The 21823-nt window shown below is 48.3% G+C and overlaps 1 protein-coding gene across 2 annotated transcripts in view; it reads right to left on the bottom strand.

Annotated features, from left to right (window-relative positions):
* Vps37b (VPS37B subunit of ESCRT-I) overlaps nucleotides 1-21415 on the bottom strand; it is a 28669-nt gene extending 7254 nt beyond the window's left edge. Inside the window, exon 1 of one of the 2 annotated variants that reach the window (XM_003462912.5) lies at nucleotides 21206-21415. In XM_003462912.5, the coding sequence (XP_003462960.2) occupies nucleotides 21206-21316 (111 nt within the window). In that variant the 5' untranslated portion in view covers nucleotides 21317-21415. Of the gene's footprint in view, nucleotides 1-11439; nucleotides 11544-21205 lie in introns of those variants that run through there. The other variant, XM_013144769.3, reaches the window with a different exon arrangement.
* Between the last annotated feature and the right edge of the window lie 408 nt (nucleotides 21416-21823).

Genomic DNA, 21823 nt, shown 5'->3' with positions numbered 1-21823 from the left:
TGAACCGAGCCGGCCGAGTCTGGCCTCCATATAACCAGAACGGTACCCTCCCAGATGCCCAGGCAGGCCATCTCTCTGTGCGTCCTGAGACGCCTCCCACACACAGTCCCCGCTACTCCCGAGCAGCACTATGTACCCTCGTCGGACCACACAGTGACATTTCTGAGGCTGCTAGCAAGTCTAAGCCATCGGCAACTCTTCTTAGCACTGTGGTCACCAGGGGTGAGAGGGTGACTTCAGTGAACCTGTCCTCTCTGCCCTTCTCTAAACCTGATTTACACAAAGTGGCCCAGCCTGTATTTAGCCAGCAAACCTGGAGATGGACACAACAGGGACTCTGTCACAGCAGAAAAGACATCTTTGTTCCCACCCTGCTCACACAGGTTTCGAAATCCAGGGTGGCTTCCTGCCAAGCCTCTGCTGCCAACTATGTGCCCTAACTGAGCCCCGAGCCCCTCAGTGCCAGGCACCCCCAGGTCCCCTTTTCCTGAGGCACAATCCACAGCAGGAGTGGGAGACAGCAGCCAGGATGGTCCCTGGGCCCTCTGGGCTGGACTTTGCCCCACACCCTGCCAGACACTCTTCTGTGATTTAAGCCACACGACTCACGGTGACCTGTCAGAGCAGCCACAAGGCTCCACCACCTGCCCTCGATGCCCACTCTCCGTCCCGCTCTGCCCTCCCGTGAGCTGAGTGGTTCAGCGTACTGACCACTGGAGCGGGCCACCTGCTTCTGCATCTGGCCAGGCTCAGCAGTTCAGGCCCAAGTGAGAGGAGAATGAAATGGGCCAGGGTTTCTCCCTGGTCCCCTGCCCAAGAAGTGACAGCAGGCCAGCCAGTCCTGCCCTGCCCCAGGACTGTCACACAACCTCTAGTGAGGATCCCTCATTCAGAGTCAAACCTGGAGCTGGGCCTGGGGCCACACACCTGCCGGCCCAGCGCCCCAGGGAAGATGAGGCAGAAGAATCCCAAATTCAAGTCCAGCCAGGGCAACCAAGTAACTCAGCAAGCTCCTGTCCCAAAATAAAAGAATAAAAACAAAAAAAGGCTGGGGATATAGCTCAGTGCAAAGGGCCTGGGTCTGTTCAATCCTGTGAGAGACAGAGACAGAGAGACAGGCGAATGAAAGTAACTGTATGAATCAAACCACACCAGCTGCGCACACGCTGATGTGACCTGATCCCATGTGACACTTGGGCTCCCATCTCCCACTCAGATGAAGACACCAGGCCCCTCACAAGCACAACTGTCAGATCCCAACCCCAAGAGCGCAAATTGCCCAACGCCGCAGACTCGCTCACCCTCACCCGCGGGTGCAGGCCTCTGCCCATCAGTCACCTCAGCTCTGCGGGCTCCCGGAAGATGGGGTTCCCAGCATCCACCACAAACTCAGAAAGAACCCTGCGGGCCAACACACAGGACCACACACAACCAGATGCCGGCTGGAAAGCGCCCAGCAGTGAGAAGGGCTTGGCAGCGAAAGGTCCGGGAGCAGCCTGAGACGACAACAGTGACTGCTGGGGGCTGCGCGTGCAACACGGCAGAGGCACGGTGGCCACAAGGCGCTTTGTGTGTCATCAGCATGGGAGGACAATGTCGCATGGGAGCCCCAAAGCCACCGTAACTTTAGAACCATTCACAGGGAGCAGCCAGGGCCAGGCTCTCACTCCGGACTTGAGGTCAAGATCACCCTGGTCCTGGCTCTGCAGCTGCACTTGTGCCAGGCCAGAGAGTGCAGCACGCCCACTTCTGCTCTGTAAGGCTTGTGAGAAGGAGGAAAATCACACAGTCATTATGATTTTTTTTTTTTTTGTCTTTTTCCTTTTTATCGGTATCGGGGATCGAACTCACGACTGCCTGCTTGCAAGGCAGGCGCTTATGCCGCTGAGCTAAACCTCCAGCCCATGAGGATGTGATTTTCAAGGCTTCGTGGGGAAGGACAAGTTCCTGAAGGCGGTATGAAAACCGCACTCCTGTCCTGCACCTCCCACACCCGGTATCTGCAGTTTCCAGTGGGCGGGCGGCCACCTCCACCCACTGTGTCACCATCTCTCCCCACTACAGAGGGAGCCAACCTGGCTAAATCCACCCCAGAGAAAGGACATGGAATCTCAAGGAGGGGACATGGCCTGCCACGATGGCCAGGGGACTGATTCCAAGCGTGAAGCGTGTATTCTGCAAGATTTCAGCACAGAAGCCAAGGGGGACCCACTAATTTACTGTCAGCTCTCTTCAAGTTCCAATAATTATCTGTACTTCACTCCTGTTTAGACCCATTTAACTTTTTTGCTTTGTTTTGTTTTTCAGAAAAGGTCTATGGGCTGGCCTCACACTCGAGGTGATCCTCCTGCTTCAGCCTCCTGAGTGTTGGGATTACAGGTGTGCAATTTAACTTTTTAATAAGAATATTTTCAAACGTAAGGCAAAAGCACACAGACAAGTCTGAAACCAGGTTTAAAGTTCTGCCAGGTTCAAGAATTAGTAACCTTTGCCAATCCAGCTTCATTCATACGCCCATTTTTTCTTCCTTTTTCTTCTGTAGTGCTGGGGACCAAACCCAGAGCTTTGCATATGGTAGGTAAATGTTCTGCCACCAAACTACCTCTCCAATCCTCATTTCTTATTTTTTTGTTCTTTTTTTTTCTTTTTCATTTTTATGGGTACCAGGGATTGAACTCACGACCGCCTGCTTGCAAGCAGGTGCTTATGCCGCTGAGCTAAATCCCCAGCCCCCTCATTTCTTATTTTTAAAGTATTTCAAAGCACCATTTACCCTTTAACATGTATTGCTAATCTATAAGAACTTTTGTTCTCTGTCTTTTTGAGACAGGGTCTTGTGGCTGGTCTTGAACTTGCAAACAATTTTCTTGCCCCAGCCTCCAAGTGCTGAGATTACAGGAGTGCACCAGCATGCCCAGCTTTACACGAATTTTTTAACCCTAACTACAACGCTACATTCATGCTTACGAAGTTAACACAGTGGACCCCTGACTAACTCAACGGGTCCCCAAGGGCTGGCCTCAGGCTGTCAAAGGCTTGGGCTTCTCTACTCTGCCTTCAAAGTCTCCTGCACACAGACAGATCGCAGTGTCCTTCCAAAGACACTGGCCCAGGATTTCTCCACTAACCCCACACAGGAAAAGCTGAGATGCTCCCTGCAGAATTCTGACACCATTTGGAAGCACAGACAGCTGGCATTTGGGTCATACCTCACTTTGGTAGTAAGTTAAGTAAACTTCCAGTCATGAGGCAAGCTGTTCATGTATCAGCCCAGCCACAACTGAAAGGCTCGCTGTGGTCCTTTACTGTACTCTGCAAGTGCTGGCTTGAATTCTACAGAGTATGTGAAACAGTTTATACAGGGAAAACAGAGTAACCGGTCAATTCTTTCCTCTTCCTTAACTCAGTTTCTGGGAGACTTAGTGTTGGAGCAATACCTAGAAGCGCCCAGTAAGCTTGGTCCTGGCTCAAAGGACGGTAACTCTCCTCAGTCCCCAGTCCGGCTGTGCTTCCGGCCTCAGGGCGCCGCCTTGGGCTGACCCTGTGCCTGCCTGGGGCAGCAGCGCCTCCACCGGCCACTGCAGTGTGGGGCCCTTCTCCAGAAACGCTGCTTCCTTTGTAAGAAGCGTTTCCATTCTGATCCTTTCTCCTCAAGTAAAATCAAATTCAGAGTTCTCTGTAACACAAAGATAAGGAGAAACAAGCACAGGCCTTCGCCCCGTCTGCAAGCAGATGGTGTGGACTGGGCCAGACCCTCAAGAGCACAGGCTTGCGTACCAGGAGAGCACAGAGCTCTCTGCACCCGGAGGCGGGGAAGGCGCCTCTTCAGGCTGCGACCCCTGACCCCTGACCCACAGCAGGGTCGTCTCCCCAAGGCAGCCACAGGGCAGTCTGCACTTGGCCTTCACACTAAAAGTTCCAAGGAAGCAGAGGCGTCTCCAGCGATGTCAGCAGAGGCCTGGAGTCCCAAAGGTGCCTGCGCACTGCCCCGGAGCAGGTTTAATTCAGTGGAAATGCTCCTTCAGTTTCACTAAGATCTAACCAAGTTGGACTGTTTTAACACAGGGATAAAACATAAGGATGTAAAATACAAAAACAGCTAAGGACTCTAGAACATTGTGAAACTATCCTAAAATACAGCTCTCCTGGGGGCAGTGTGAAACCATCTCCAAGGCTACAGCCTACTCAGGAAGGAAGCTGCCGGCTGCGCATCAGAAGTTCCACCAAAATAACCTGCTCCACACACACACACTCACGGTTCACTTCCAATCAGTAAATTAACACACACAGCTTATTTTCAGGCCTCACACGCTAGGCAAACGGTCTACCAATTAAACCATATCTCCAAAAAGCTTAGTTTTTATTAATGATGTCAAAATCCCTGAGATGAAACTCCCTTTCCTCAGAAAATAGGAGGCAATGAGATCTAAACTCCATTCCTTCCATATGGAGCTGGCTTGCACCTAAAAATCAGTGTGTCACTCACTTTAAGGGTCACCGAAATGCAAAGGCTAGCCTCATAAATAAATGATTAGAAAAAAATAATAAATGGACTAGAGCCGGTGTGCTGGTGTGTGTCTGTAATCACAGCACCGAGACTGCAGCAGGAGGACTGCTGCGCATTGGAGGCCAACCTGGACCAGACAGTAACTCTGAAACCAACCTGGAATTCATAGCAAGACCCTTTAAAATAAATTAAATTAAATGAACACACGAATGTATACCAGATATGGTAGAGTATTCCTGCAATGCTACCACTCCAGGAGGCTGGGGTAAAGAATCACAGGTTCAAGTTCAATGTGGGCAATTTAGGGATTGTTGGTTTATGTCTGGATGTCCCCCCAAAGCCTCCTGCAGTTATGGGGTCAGTCTGCCAGTTAGTGACTGTTAGGACCCTGGGAAACCAAGCAAGCAGCTCGCCTCCCTGGTAAGTGGCTGCGGTGTGGCAGACTACGGCCCCTCCAGGGGGAGAGCCACCAGTGTCTTCTGAGATCCACACCATGTTGGAACTTAGGACACTGGGAAACCAAGCAATCAGCCTGCCTCCCTGCTAAGCAGTAGTGAACCTACTGGTGCACGGCCTAGAGTCAAACATCCCACTTCCCCTACTCTCCTTCCCCTGTTCCCGTTAGCAAATGGGAACCAGAAATCTGAGCATCTCCTGGGAGGTTGACCATAGCAAACAAGGGGAATTTCCTTCTACCATCTCTTTGAAGGCAAATATTTTTATTACTGTTTTACTCTATTCTGATTAATGGTACTGCCCTATTCAATATTCTGTTTTCATAGGTTCTATAATGTTCTGTCTTTCATTTTATTTTGATATACGTGATTGAAAGAACAACTATTGTAAAGATAATGAAATATACTGCGATATCTATTACTGTTATCCCAGTAACCTGCTGTGAAGTTCTGTACCAATTCTGTACCAAGTTCTGTACCAATTTCACTACACGGTCTCAGCTGGCTTTATTCTATCTTGTTCTGTTGTATTTTACTATTTTCAAAATAATAAGTAAGTAAGTAAATAAATAAATAAATAAATGCAGAGTTAGTGATTGATTTATAGTCCCAATGCTGGGATTATCAGTGTGAGTGCTGCACCCAAGCGAGTGTGGCCTAAATACAATATCAGGGACAGAAAGAGTCTTCTCTGCAGGTGCTCCTCCCTTTTTTCTCAGGCTGCTTTTGCTGTCTTCTGCGTCACAAACTATTGCCCCTGTGTGACACCACCCTACCCTGGAACCAGCTGACTGTGGACTGAAACCTCCACCAACAGTGAGCTAAATAAAATAAACCTTTCCTCCCTTAACTTCAGGTATTGGTATCTTGTCCTAGCAACTAGAGAAAAGTAACCAACCCAATGACTTAGGGAGACCCTGCCTCAAAATTACATTAATCAATGAGTTGGGGATGTGGTCCAGTGCAAAGACCTTAGGTTCAATTCCCAGTACTGAAAAGATAAATGAATAAATAAATAAATAAACAAAATAAAGTCATCTCAGAGGTATACATATTGTCACTTTTCTAGTTCTGGCAGGTATAACACACCAGGTTTGTTTTTTCCCACAAGACTTATTTCCTCAGAATTGAGCTGACTTGGAAGATGGCAGATCGATAAGTAGCAAGGTAAAGGGCCTCTCTCAGAGAAACAGCTCAGACACTAGAATTTACCACCATGGAAAAGACCAGACCAAAAAAGAGAGATTCTCACGACCCAGGAAGAAACTAAGGAAAAAGAAAAAAAAAAAAAGACAAGAAAAATGTGGATGGAAGGCTGGAGCCAGATGCACTCTCATCAGAGCCGGTCCCATGCTGTGCTAGGCACCTTGGTGTCAGACAACTAGAGGTCGTGCTGAAGTCGGGGGTTACCCAGCCCAAGGCCCTTGTCGGGAGGGCACATCACAACAGAGAACAGAGCTGGCATGGAGATCTGCACTAACCCAGGGACGGGGCTCAAAATTTGGTCCTCCTGCAGGAGGGGGCGACTGACTGGACGACATATTGGAATTGGGCAAGACGAGCCTGAACTCAGGACCACAGGTGCTTCAGTTGGCCGATCCTGGCCCAAAGCAGATTGACTGACTCAGAAGGGAGGGGCTGCTTGAATCTCATTGATCAACAGCAAACTGGAGAGAGTGGCAATCCCTAGCCAGCATGCTTCAGGGGAACCGTAACCAATATGGAAAGGGGCTGGGACCTCCACCATACATCTATCTGAAAGAAACTAGAAACATGACAAAAGAAAGAAACAAGAGAAAGCCTCCAGCCCCCAACCCATGAAATATGGATCCAGGAGAGGTAAACACAGAAGAGATCGAGGGCAGCAAACATGCAATATCAGACATGGCATCAGCTGACATAAAGAAATATCTTCATGACATTATAGAAGAACTCAAAACAGAAATCCTAATACAAGTAAAGCAAGATATGAGGGGATTAATAAAAGGAATGCTAAGCACCTATTAAGACACAGATGGAAGAACGGAGGAACACAGAAAAAGGAGGGAAACCTTCAATGAAGAATATAAAAAAAAATCTAGAATACATGAAACAAGATTCAAAGAGATTACCAGGAAATTAAAAACTCCACTGAAAGCTGGCAAAATTGCTTGACAGAAACTAAAGATAGATTATCAACACTTGAAAATAGGTTTGAAATGATGTGATCACAAAAGGAAAGATTTCTTAAAAATAACAAGGAAACAGGCAGTAACAATACAAAGGCTAGAAGATGACAGGAGGATCTATAACTTAAGAATAGAAAAATGTAAGAAACAGGAGTAAACACAAATGAAATACAAAGGCTATTCACAGAAATAATTAAGGAAAACTTCCCAAGCACAGGAAAAGGAAATGATGTTCAGATGTATGAGGCATACAGAACTCCAGCCAGCTACCACCAAAACAGATCTACACCAGACATATAACAATCAAGCTCCCAGAAATTCATCACAAGAACAAAATATGAAAAGCCATCAGAGAAAAGGAACAGATCATCTATAAAGGAAAACCCATCAAAATCACAACAGACTTCACCACACAAACCATCAAATCAAGAAGAGCTTGGAATGCAGTATTCCAAGCCCTGAAAGAAAACAACCCCTCCAAAGCAGACTGATGTACCCCGCAAAACTGTCTCTCCAAATTAATGGAGAAACAATATGCTTCCATGACAAAGAGGAACTGGGGGAGTTTGTGACCACCAATCCAACCCTACAAAAAACACTGAAGGACATTCTAGAGAGAGAGGGAAAAAAACCAGGATTTCAGGAACAGTGGCAGAGAGGCCTCAATGAATGGGGCCGACAGTGGAATGAAGGAGAAAAGTAGACAACCAACGGCATAGCATAGCAGAAATGAGGCGGAGAAGGTTGGCTATAATCTCTAACATGGATGGCCTTGATACACTAATAAAAAGAAACACAGGCAGAGCAGATCACGAGATAGGGTCCATCAAGATGCTCTGTATAGGAAATATAATCAACCTGAAATAGGGTTTATGGTCCAAAAATCAAATATGAGAAAACAATGCTCTATGTGATGGGGAACCAGAGAGAAATAGAGACAGCTCATCCAGTAGCTACAGACAGGTTAAAAAGACATGACACTTTTGTGCAGTGGAGAACTACTCAGCTGTAAGGAAGGAAAACCTTGAGACTTTTGTAGGTAAAGGAATACAACTTAAGATAAAGCCAAGGGGTAAAAAGGTTCAGAACCACTTAGTTAAATAGCAGGTTGCCCCCATCTAAAAACTAAAGGAGTTAGTGGGACCCAAAATGTACAATGCACCCTGTGAAAGTGAAAGGGGAGGAACCGTCTAAAACAGGAAGGCAGAGGACACTGTTAATAGTGTATCACGATTTAAAATCCACATTATTCTCATCGCTGTTTAGTTTGATTATATTCTGTTCCAGTGTGTCTACTTGTACTAGATTTGAGGGCACAGACAGCTATTCCAAAAATAGCAGGATATATTACGGTAGCCATTCTTAATTTCCTACTAACTTAATCTGAAGCCCTGTATTACTTACACTGTCTTACTGTGACTGATCTTATTTGAATCTGTTTTGTTAGACTGCTGTTTTGTTTTGCCTGATTTTATTTGAATCTGTTATGTTTGACAGTATCAAGTCTGAGAATATAGGCAACTATTCTGAAAATGACAAGATTCACTATGATACTCATTCTGATTTGACTATTACCTGAAGTCTTACAATGTTTCCAATGTTTTGTTTTTATTAATATGGTTATATACTGCTATGTTCAATTATACTATGCCTGATGATACAGACAATTCTATTGAAAGATAACAAGAGACATCATAGTAACCATTGTAGATCACCTTGTATTGTGGTTTTAAACGTCTTTTTCATTTTGTGTTTTTCTAGGAATTTGCTTTGGTTTGCCTTGTTTTGTTTTTCCCTCTAATACAGAAAGGACAGGTATACATGCAGACTCATGCCTATGTATAACTTCTAAACAGTTTATGACAACTGATTATATAATGCATGACGAAATGAGCAGCTACTTTGAAGAAAAAGAGACACTAATGTACCCAATGCTGATTCCATAGCATCATGATGTAAAATACAGCAATAGTATTATTCTTTTTTTTTTTTTTTTTTTTTTTTGTCTTTTTACTTTTTATCGGTACTGGGGATTGAACTCACGACTGTCTGCTTGCAAGGCAGGCACTCATGCCACTGAGCTGAATCTCCAGCCCTGATAGTATTATTCTTTGTTCAGAGTGATTTTTAGTCTGTTTTAACTTCAACACATGTGAAGGTGTGGACAGCTATTTTAAAGATAATGAGAGAAACTATGGCAGCCATAGGTGACTTCCCTATTGTCTGATCTTGAAGACCTCAAATGCCTTCATCATTCTGTTCTGATCAGTTTTACACTATTTTGTTTTGTATGAATTCACTGTGTGTGAAGATATGGACAATTATTTGGAAGAAAACAAGAGACAATGTGATAGCAGGGCCAAGGGTTTAGCTCAGCAGCATAAGTGCCTGCTTGGCAAGTATAAGGTCATGAGTTTGATCCCTGGTACCAAAAAAAAAAAAAAAAGATAAGACAGTGAAGATCTCTGGTAGTCTTGCTTTGAAATCTGTGTCTCTTACATTGTTTTCTTATGATCTGTTTTTTTCTGTTTAATTTTACCCTCTTTAAAATAAAATTAAAAAAAAAAAAAAAAGAATTGAGCTCACTCTTACACTGAGCGATTGGCTACAGTCAAACTGTATCGCCTGTAATACATCCGACCATCTGCCCAGTAAGCCAGAGTGAGCATATTTGGCTAAATAAAGGTAAAAGTAAATGCCAAAAAAAAAAAAAAAAAAAAAAAAAAAAAAGACTTATTTCCTAATATTCAAGGAAAAAACAAAACAATTTCTCCCTCTTTAGCAGATTTATCAGAGTTAAGACGTAACAGGTGTGACCAATTCTGATACCTGACATGTGCTATGTTACTTAAAAGAATCACTGGCCCCAGGGCCAGGGACATATCTCCGTGGTACAGTGCCTGCCTAGCAAGCACAAGGTCCTCAGTTGGACTCCCGTTACCAAAAAAAAAAAAAAAATTTCACTGGCCTCATGTCTGGGGGTGGGGTCTGCAGACAGGATAAGGTGCACAGCCGGACCACAATTAACTGTGGTCCCTGCTCCCCCACAGGTAGAGGCCACCTCACTCAGCCCCACCCTGGCATATCCAATCAGAATCTCAGCAGCTGAGCCAGGGAGCCCTATGCCTCACAGAGTGAGCACCTGTCACTGAACAGTGTGGTTAAAGAACATGCACATGCTAACACCATGTCACCGGCATGCACGCAAGCCCGTTCATCCGTTTAAAATAAAGTATTTTCTCATAGGGTGTGGTGGTGCTCGCCTCTAATCCCATCACTACCAAGGCTGAGGCTGGAAGATTTCTGCTAATTTGAGGTCAGCCCTGGTCTACAAAGCGAAGTCAAGGCCAGCCTGAACTCAAAAAGATACAAAGAGAGACAGACAGACAGACAGACAGATGGACAAAGGGCTTTTTCTAAGAGAATGGGGCTGCTGTGAAAACTGGGGTCCTGCAGCACAGTAAGAAGCAGCCCAGGCTTTCCTAGCCAACGTCTCTGTGACACTCCTCTCTCGGCTTCAGCAGAAACGACCCCCTTTTCACTCCTGGTTCCCAGCTGCCAGGTACTTACTACATGTCCATGATTACCAAACAGAAAACCAGATGGAAGAGGTCTGAGAGCAAACGCCTTGTGCCTCTGGTAAGTGAGCGTGGAACTCGGACGCAGGAAAGGAAGGCCTGGACACCTCCCCGCCCGCCGCTGCAGTTTTTCTTGACCGTGTTCATGGTCCCGGACGCGAAGCCCAGGATGCACTGCCACTGAAGCCACATCCCAGCCCTCATTTAAGGGGAGCTGGGGGCTCTCACTGAGGTGTCCTTCCGGGCTGGTTCCACACTGGTGACCCTCCTGCCTCCTGCCTGCTGCTAATTACAGGGGCCGCACCAGCCCAGATTTCTCATCAGCAGTTTCGGGCCAGAACTCACAACAAAAGCATTTAATGTTCAGTAACACCTTCGTGTTTCTTCCTGGTCTCTTTCCTCTTAATCACAATTTCCAGAAAGTCACAGATGAATAGCACGTAGGAGAACAACAAGAACAAGTTCAGCCTGGGCAACCGAGTGAGACCCAGCCTCAAGCCCAGAGCAAAGGTCTTGGGTTCCAATCCCAGTACTGCAGGGAGAAATGCATTCGTTCATTCATGCGCATTTTTTAGACTACAGGAAAACACTTATCCAATTGGACAGATTTACATTTTAAGATTATACCTTTTTAAAAAAAGACTATCTTTCGACAATTTTGCTCTTACATCTAATATACAAGCTATGAACTTCCTGAAACCTGACTCAGAATGAGTAAGCTCCATGCTCACATGATCTCAGTTACTGGTCTCTTCAGGGGAGCCCAGGTTCTTCTGAGTGGGATTTTTTTGTTTTTCAGTCTGTAAGTAGAGAAAAGAATTAGTCAAAGGAAAATCAATTCCTCTAGATTTGTTTACATTCCACAATCAGGCCACAGACTACCACCTGATGGGGCCAATCGGCTGTCCCACCTGTGCGGCCCTGGTGACAAGGCCTTGGCAATGTGAGTTTTGGGAAGACAGTCAAGATCCAGCTACAGGGGCTGGGGATTTAGCTCAGCGGCATAAGCGCCTGCCTTCCAAGCAGGCAGTCGTGAGTTCGATCCCTGGTACCGATAAAAACAAAAAAGACAAAAAAAAAAAAGATCCAACTACAGCAAAACTGAAAGTTCATTTTTAAAAAAGTTACATGTTGATACGTAACGTATTCCAAACATGGTAACTATAATTTATCATTGCAAAAAAAGGCAGTAAAGTGCCAATACACAATTACAACACCGCCACAGGATAAAGTATTGCACAGCCATTACAAACCACTCCCTGTGAACAAGGTGCTGTGGCACCACACTTGTAATCCCAGCCACCTGGGAGGTTGAGGCAGGTGGATCACAAGTTAGTGGCCACCCTGGGCAGTTTAGCAAGTCTCAAAACAAAACAGAAAGGGCTGAGGCATGCATGAGGTCCTGGGTTCAAAAAACCATACCATGCCTTGTAACAATACTCTGATAAACAGGTAAAAAAAAACACACAGAATAAGACTGTAGGTTAAAAATAAGCAAACCACTATATAATCATCTCAGTGAGGAAACTCACAGAGAAAACGAAAACATTTGAACTGGGTTTATCTCTGAGTGGTAGTGGTAGTACCGTACACATTGCTTGGTATTTTCTAGTTTTTCTATAATAAAATGTAAAAAAATATTAAAGGTTGATCACGGGATCAGCAATAAAAAAATACAAGCTGTATGCCTTTTTCTTAAATTCTGTGAATTAAGGCAGCCACTCCTAGAGGACACAGAACTGTTGCAGGCCACACATCCCACCAGCGCAGGCCCCAGAGACCCAGAGCCCCGCCAAGATCCTGCACACTCATGACCACTACACAGCACATGAACACCCTCCAGGCTTCCCCATGCACTCCAGGTTCAAGGGAGAAACAAAGCAAGCAGGTGAGATGTCAAAACAAAACGCAATTCAACATACTGGTTTCTCAATTTATTTGCCACAGGACCTGTGCTAACCAAATGCAATGAATATTCACAGTGTGGAGTCCCACTGAAATGGCCCCACGCTGGGCGTCCCCTCACAGGGTGGTTCTCACTGCCGGGCAGAGCTGAACAGTTTATCAGTTTATCCGCATTATCCTGTGCATTCCCCAGAATAATCCAATGGATATGCTGTCCGCGGCCCTAAGAGGCAGAGTTTTGCAGTGTTGTCCGGGCTGGCCCTGAGCTCCAGACCCTCTGCCGGCCTTCCGAACAGCTGTGAGTACAGGTGCACGGCACCTGCAGCGTGTGGGGTGCTATTATTACCAGTGTCCTGCTAACCACGAGGAACCCGGCATTTAGGCAGGTGTAATGCCAGCCCCAAGGTATTCCACTCCAGTAATCTCAGTCTAGACTTTCCCGTGTTTAACTGACTTTCCAACATTTGTTTTCGTAACTTCTGCCTCCTCTTTCTCTGTCATGTATTTCCAGATGTTGTTACTGGTTCTACTAGTTTCTCCCCAATTCTTTTAAGAATGTGCTCCTGACAGACACACCATATGACCAAGAGGAGCAGTATCTGAACTGGACAAAACAAAACTCAGCAGGCTTTCTTTGTCATCAAAGTCCACTACTTGGCTGCCCAAAATTCAGTTTTACCCCTATCTTCCAGCTCCTAGCTGGAGTCCCGCTCTCTTCCCCCTCTAGCACATACACTCCTGCTGCCAGAGTCATTTACATAAACATCAAGCGTGACCACAGCACGACACGGCACAGCACTGCCAGGTTTGTTAAATCCCCAGGCTCCCTGGCTAGAGGATCAAGCCCAAGCTCCTTACCTCGGGCCAGGGCGGGCAGGAAAGCCATCTGGTCCCTGGCTGCCTCCCTCTGCACCCTGCTGCTGGCCCCCACCCCACCTGCCCTACCTTACCTGCCTCGGTTAATTACACTACCTCACCCTCTGAATCCCTAAGCTTTGCCAGCTCTGTGCACCTGCAGGACCCTAAAAGGTGAAACCTTGGGGCGAGGGTTCAATCCCCAGGGAAGAGGGGAGATACTTGACTGTGGCTTGCTGGTTTGCATTCTCCATAAAGGCTGGGTAAATGAGTACACTTCCGTGAACCCAGCTGAATTTGCGCATTGTTGTTGGGGTATACATCCAGGAGCTCGCACTGTGCCCTCCTCCACCCCTGGCGCTGGGCTGTGACATGAACGCAGCCACACAGCACCATGCACAGCTCCACACGGGGGAAATAAACAAAGGTTTGACTTGGACGTCAAAGTAACATCCTTCAAGGCAGCATCTGCAACACTGTCCAAATGCCCGCTTCTCATAAACAGGGTGCCCCACAACTCCATGAGAACTTTATTTACCTATGTATGGGGGAGGGGAACCACCTGCAATCACACTCAGGACCTATTGCTTGCCAGGCAGGTGCTGGCAAGACACAGCTTTCTGTACAGCACTGTGACCCAGGGCAAACGAAACCTGGACCGCTTTTCTGTGCTCTTTTCCCTAAGAGAGATTCTACAAAGAACTTTCCTTGCCTTTGGACAAGGTGTTTTTCCTGAATAATGATGCAATCTGAAGAGCCGCCTCACTACAGAAGGAAAGAACCCAAAGAGCACTCTGGTCTCTGCTTGCCCTGGGCACAGTGATCACTGCCACCAAAAGGACGGAAACCAAGGGCTTTGCAGATAACCCTGCACTGTGTCCTGTGCCAATCTCCATAGCAACATTCTGCCACGACCATGAGATAAGGGCCAGGCATGCACCAAGCTGGCCTCGGTTAGCCCTGGAACACACCCTCTGCACACACACATCCTGCACACACCCTCTGCACACACACACACCTGCATCCTGCATACACACCCTCTGCACACACACACACACACACACACACTCTCTCTCTCTCTCTCTCTGCACTTGACCAGGATGCTGTAGCACCAGCAACGACAGCCTGTCAGAAACAGTGAGGTCCTAGGGATGTGTGTCTCCCTGATACTCGGGGGCACCTCTTTCCTTCTCCCAACCAACCGGGGACTCCTGGTGACCTTTCACACCTCAGAGTCCCCTGGATTTGGAGAACAGCTAAGTGTCATTCTCTCGTGCTCCAGACCCCACTTCTCACAGGCCACAGACAGGTAGGTGGTATGGGCACTCCTGCCCCTCCGCTAACAAGGCTGTCGACTGTCTTGCCTCGTCCTTCACGGCAGCCCACAGCCCAGGCTCCCCCACTGGCTGAGCAGGGCTCACAGGGTGCATCCTTGCAGTGGGGCACAGGGATGGGAAAAATAACCCATGTCAATGTGGAGCCCTCACAATAGTTGGGGACCTGGGCAAGTAAGAGACTTAGAAAACCAGGGTCCAGCGCCACAGAAAAGGTAATGAGGAAGCCAGGACCCTGTGTGGAGGCAGCTGGCTGCACCCCCTCCCAGAACCCCAACCTCAAGTCCTTCACCTTCCTTTTCCTTCTGTGGTACTATGGACTGAACCTAGAGCCTCACACCTGCTGGGCAAATGCTCCACCACTGTGCTGTACCCTCAGCCCTTTTCAGGTTTGAGACAGGGTCTTGCCAAATTGCCCAGGCCGACCTCAAACTTGTGATCCTCCTGCCTCAGCCTCCCAAACAGCTGGATTCCAAGTATGTGCCATTACATCTGGCTCCTGCCTGCCTGGCTTTGGAGTCTCGTCACACCAAAGCAGTCCAGGTTTCTGCCACCAGGTGGATCTTCCTGAAATGTAACTCGGATTCTATAGCTTCTCTAGTCCCAGCCCTCAAAGTAACTGCCATGCAGCCCACAGCTGGCACTCTACCCTGCCACCTCCCAACAGACATATCAGCAAACCCTACCTGGCCAGGCCAGACAAGGATGCACTCACACCACCTGTCCCTAGCTCCTCTGCCACACCTCTGGCTCCTGCTGTTACTTCTTCCTGATCCCCGCCTTTATCCATCAAAAAGCCACTTAGAGACCTAATACCTAATGCAAGATGGTGGCCAGGGCGAAGGGGAGCGTGCCCTGCGCTCACTCCCAGGCTAGTGGCAGCGCCCCAGCCGGTCTCCAGAGCCTGTGCAGACAGAACTACACACAGCCACTCCTCTCGACACGTACGCACCCACCAAAGCCCATTTTCTTACACTGAATCTAGCCAGGAATCATCTTTTGAGCTGATTCTCAACACTAATTATTAACAACCTTTTCTCATTCTCTTTTTAAAAAACAGTAGCATATTCATATAAAATTTACCATTTCAAGAGTACAGCTCCTTGGCATTAAGTTCTCACAATATTCTGCCGCCATCACCACCAACCCCACAGATCCCTTCCATCTTCCCCAGCTGAAAATCCCAAACTGTACCAGTGGTTACGCCCTATTTGTTTCCTGAACAACGCATTACTCCCAGCAACTGCTCAAGAGTCAGAGAACTGCAACGGAATCTTGATGTGGACAGCAAGACACGATGCCTTTCATTTTAGCAGTAGCAGTCCATAATAATTACTGTGACGTGTTCGTTTTGGGCTAGTACTACATTAAGTACATTACATCCTTATTCAACCTACCAACAACCCACGAAGTAGGTTAGCTCCTCCCCGTTATTTCCAACAAGGAAACTACAACTGCAAAAACCAAATACTCGCAAGGGTTACAAGGCTGCTCGCAAAAGCCAGTTCTGAAGCCAGACACGTGGCATATGACAGTACTTGGGAGGCTGAGGCAGGAGACTGCAATGTGGATGCCAGCCCAGGCTATATAGGGACTTCAAGGCCAGCCTGAGCTGCACAGGGGGACCCAGTCTCAAAAAAAAAACCAAGCCAGCTCTGGTTGTGAATCTGTGCTATGCTACTCTTGCAGTGAAGGCAAACAAAGTAAAGAGCCTGTAGCGCCAGCACTCAGGAGACTAAGGCAGGAGGGTGGACATGAGTTAGAGGCCAGCCTGGGCTACATACTGAGCTTAAGGCCAGCCTGAATTACAGAGCAAGCCACGTTCTTGAAAGACAAAAAAAAGAGCAACTGAATAAAATTAAGTGGATCAAATCTCACCCAAAGCAGTCCAATAGTCCTGGCAATTTCCTATTAAAGGTGCTAGCTAGCCTCTACCAACACTGCCTGTGCACTTAGGCTCATGGACCTCATTACCGCCCTCGCTACACTGCTGATGAAGCTAAAGCAGAGTTCAAGCAACTTAAATGAGGCCACATGACTCTTATCTGCATTCTACCCACAAAACCATGATGCTCCTTTAAAATCAAATGAGATATGGGGCCGGGGATAGAGCTTAGCGGAGTAAGTGCCTGCCTGGCAAGCACAAGGTCCTAGGTTAGATTCCTGGTACTCCTCACCACCACCACTATTAAAAAAAAAAAAAAAAAAAAATTTAAAATAAATGAAAAAAAAGTGAATTTCAGGAAATATGCCTGAACACAGTAATTTTTTACTCAATCAAAATTATCCATTAAAAAAAAATCAATCACACCCGTTGAAGCCTCTACATGTACAATAATGATTATACAGCACAGAGAGAAACAAACTCCAGCAATACACACTTAGGGGATTCAAATCTAGGCTGCTCAACAAGTCCCATGGGGGTTCATTCAGCCCGTGTGCTCTGAAGGAGTCCCCAGACATGGGGCCGGGGTGCAGCGTCTCAATGAGCCTTCATGACTGCTGTGGTAGCTCTGGACCTCACACACGAGTCACAGCCAAGACCTTAAGGAAGCGGGTCTCCCAGACCAAAGCTCTTCACAAGCTGCCTTTTGCACCCTTAGCATTCGTGCACCAGGGCATTTTCACCTGCTACACACACAGAACTGCAGGATGGGAATCCTCAGCAAAAGCCACCCTTCCTCTTAGGGCACAGGGACCCAAGCAGTCTGCTTCAGCTGCCTGATCCCAGGCGACACCTCCTTTTCAGAGGGTGCTCTGCCAGTCCAACAGATCAATGTGGACAGATAAAGGCATTATGTAAAAATAACTAAATAAAAATTTTAAAATGAAGCCGGGCGTGGTGGCTCACACACAGGCACTGGGCTCACATCCCAGCACTCGGGAGGCTGAGGTGGGAGGATTGTTGGGAGCTCAAGGCCAGCCTGAACTGCATAGTGAGACCCCATCTCAAAAAAGACCAAAAAAAAATTTAAAAATGAGCCAGATGCAGGGGTGTGCACCTGTAATGCCAACTCCTCAGGAGGCTGGGGCAGGAGGATTGAAAGGTCAAGGCCAACAGAGGGAGACCCAGTCTCAAAGGACAAAACAAGTCAAACTAAAAAAATTTACATGTGTGCATAAGAAATTTCAGCCCTCCGCAAAAGGACACAGAGCATAAAGGCCATTAAGGACGTTCTGCTACATGCAGGTATCTGTGTAACCAACAAGAGAAAAAGGAAAAGATCACATGGCTTTGCTGGACTCGCACAGGGCAATCACTGTGATGGCCCTGAGGCGGGATGCAAAGCTGCACTTCAACTTGACGGGAAGGACTTCAAAACCCAGTCACACTTTCCAGCTACCACAAAACATCCCCTCAGGCTGGAAGAAGCCTTACTCTGCAATTTAGAAGGCTTCCTTCTGCCAATTTAAAAAAAAAAAAAAAACCCTTCAGTTAAGCTAGTGCTTCTACTCTGTAGAAGCCTCTCACACTGACCACCTCCTCCCAGACGTACGAAACACCAGCCAACACCACAGCAGAAGAGCACGGGGATTCCTAGGCTAAATGGCAAATCCACATTCGCTGCAAATTTGTGAGATGAGACTTTATTTATTTTTCAGGATGTGGTATTAATGATTGTCAGTAATATTTCAAAGAGGAAACTTCAAGTGATTATTATTAGCAACTTTTTTGTGTAGGACTAGAGATTAAACCCAGACCCTTCAGACTGAACTACATCCCGGCCCATTTTTATTTTTTATTAAGTCAGGGTCTCACCAATTCATTCCACTACCCAGGGGAGGCTGGAAAGTGTAATACTCTTCTCCACCTCCCAGAACGGCTGGAGGGGAAACAGTCACGGCCCCCCCCACGCCCACGGCAATTACTCTCTATCTGGCATCAAGGTCCACTGTGTTAAGTGTTTTAACAGCCTCCATCTCACCCAGTCGGCTGTGTTAAGTGTTTAACAGCCTCCATCTCACCCAGTCCTTCCGTCAACCACGAACAGATGCCACGGTCTGGTGCTGGGAAAGCAAAGTGACCACCTGGGCCAGGCGCTGTCGGGGTAGGGTTCCAGAGCCTGAAAAACCTCCAGCACCTTATCATAATGTCCACTGGGTCAAGAGTTAGCAGTTCACAAAATACTTTCTTCTGTATCTCAAAACCTCCGAGCCTCCAAACCAGACCTTCAAGCCTCCAAGCCAAACCTACACAAGCCAGTCCCCTGTGACTGAAACCGAACTGGACTAAACCTGGCTTGTTTTTCCTTTCACCCATCCCTTTAGAAACACACCGGACACCACCAAGGCAGCAGGATTCCCCAAATGTGACCCTGCTCAGGTGAGCAGCCTTAGGTATTCTGGCAAGTTCCGTTTCCTGGTTTCATTTCAGTTTCAGTTTCCGGATTTTAAAAGCACTACTGTTGAGTAATTAAAATATGGGGTCTAATCAAATGGAGTCCTAAAAACCTCTGTAAAGTGCTTGGTATGAAGGTCACTTTTACTCAGAAAAGTTCGGCTAGATTAATTCACCCTTCTCTATAATCTCCAGGTCTGTGCAGGGAGGAAACGGCTTAGGCTGTTCTAACAGCTGTGCAGTCACCCAGGGAAAACCACTCATTCCCCACTCTTCCCTCCACAGAGTTTATTTTTATTAATATGCCACCAGCAAAGCTATCATACTCTGTTCTCATTGAAACACAATAGTCACCCACAATAAAGTAACTTGAAAGCAATTACACATGAGAAAAACACACCTATCATTTTATTATTAAGCCAGAAAGATGCCCCGCTGACAGCCAACAAACGGTATCCCAGCAACAGAAAAGCAAAGAAACTAAGCAAAGATTTCTTTAGTCATGAAACTCATTCAGTCAAGAAAGATGGATTTTGTCACTTATTATCCTCTAAAATGGAAAGTGCCACATGGAGAACATAAATAGGCTACACTGCATCTAAGAGCAACGTGCTCTGTGCCAAGTTACAAAGCCTGTGAATACAAGGGGTGTATTAATGGAAAGACTGATACCATCTTACTACAGTGGCCTCTCTGTAGCACCAGACAATGATCTGTTGAGGGTTTTCCAGGGATTTTGAATATGCACCCTCCATACTAGCTGCCTGTTAAGGGGGCTGGCTCAGAGCTGAACAATTCCTCCGTGGAAAGAAAGCCAAAAACCCCCGCACTGGTTTAGGGGTGAGCAGCTTGAGCTGTAGGCGTGGGAAGACTCAGACATAGAGACAAAGGCGTGGTAGGTGGGCCGGGGAGAGCTGGATCAGCCCGGGTCCACCTGCCTGCGGGAGGACTGGACTTTCACAGAGGCCCAAGGATCGGGAGAAAGGAAAAGAAGGAAGTTTGCTCTGTTCATCTGCAAGGCAGAAGTCAGTCACCCCTGAAAGCAAACCACAAGTGAGGGTATGGACAGGAAAAAACCAGAAAGGCCAGACACAGGTCTTCCCAGGGCTGGGCTGACCTCTGACTGTTATCTAAGAGGTGAGCTTAGCAGGAGGCGCCCAACTCCCATTTTACACCCTCACCCCGCGCCCGCAAAAACAAAAAACAAAACAAAAAAAAGCTTCAGGGGTGTCAGGGGTGCGAAGAGATAGGACACGTGGGGAAAAGCCAGTCACGTGGGAATTCGCTTATTCCTTTCCTCCTTGAGGGGGAGGGACAGACTTCGTGGAAAAAAGGACCCCGCTGCCACCCATGGGAACAAGCCAAAGAAGTCCCGGGAGAACCTTAATGCGGCCGCTTCCGAGGAAAGATCCGTTCCGGGGGCTCCTGGGACCCCTACACAGACCCTTCCCACCTCCTCCGGGCCCAGCCCCTTACACTTCCTTCTGCAATCTGCGACAGCCCCTGGCCTCCCGAGCCCTCCCGGCAACTCACCCTCCCTGGACTCGCGCCCCGCCAGTCCACTTAGCCCCGCAAGGCCTACTTTCAGACTGCCCAGGGCTCGGCGCCCCTTCCCTCCGAGCCTCCCGAATCGCTGCCCAGATCTGACCCACTCAGCCACCCCAAACCCTTCCCTCCACTCGGACAGCCAGTCTCGCCGTCTCCCGATCCAATCTCGGGTCCCCCAGTTCGTTCCCTTCGCGCGTCGTCGCCTCAGCCCCAGCCCCCGAGTCCCCTAACCCCCACTTCTGGCTTCAGACTTCCCGCTTTACAGTCGCCTCGGGTCCTCGGTCTCCCCGGCCTCGCTTCAGGGGTCTCCACCGCTCTCAGGACCCCTTCTCCCGCCTGGGCCCCCAAACCCCGACTCGACTCCCCACTGTCGCACAAGACCCCGCCCCGAGCGCCCCCACTGCCCGCCGGGTCCCCTCGACACAACTGGAGCCCCACGGGTGCCTCCGCCCGGGCCACCGCTCGACGCGCTCACCGCACCGGGCCCCACAGGCGCCGCCCCGCGGCCCCGCGCACCTCCTCCATCTTCTGCACCATCTCCGTCAGCTGGCCCTCGTCCTCCAGCAGCTCGTTCAGCTGCACCAGCGACAGCCCGGCGAACCGAGCTTCGCCCGCGGCGCCCGCCATCCCCTCGTCTCGGCCGCCACCGCCGCCTGGCTCGGGCCGCCTGGCTCCGCCGACCGGAAGCACCGCCCTCGAGCCCGCCCCCCTGGGGGGGGCACGTGACGCCAGCCGCGGGGCGTGACGTCATCCCGCGCGGCGGGTGGGCGGACGTGACGTAGCGGGCAGCCTGGGCTGGCGGGCCGTGCGCGGCGATGCGTCTGGCACGCTGGGGGCTTCAGAGTACGGAAAGGTGGGGGTCTGCGGTCGCGCTCGTGACGCATAGCGCGGCTGTGACGTCACGACGGCGCGGGCGAGTCCTCTGTGATGTCACAAGGGCCTTTTTCTGCGAGGAAAAGAATCATTAATCTATAAAGAACACTGGCAATGGGAAGAAGTCACCGCACCCTGTGTCAGCCCTCACCCAGGGAACCCGAAAGAAGGGGACCTTTTTTTCTTTTATCGGTACCCGGGATCGAACTCACGACTGCCTGCTTGCAAGGCAGGCACTTATGCCACTGAGCTAAATCCCCA

Source organism: Cavia porcellus, unplaced genomic scaffold (genome assembly GCF_034190915.1).
Source record: "Cavia porcellus strain 051 isolate PalLab524CR breed Dunkin Hartley unplaced genomic scaffold, mCavPor4.1 scaffold_16, whole genome shotgun sequence".
Lineage (NCBI taxonomy): Eukaryota > Metazoa > Chordata > Mammalia > Rodentia > Caviidae > Cavia > Cavia porcellus.
This window is presented reverse-complemented; position numbering and strand designations above follow the sequence as displayed.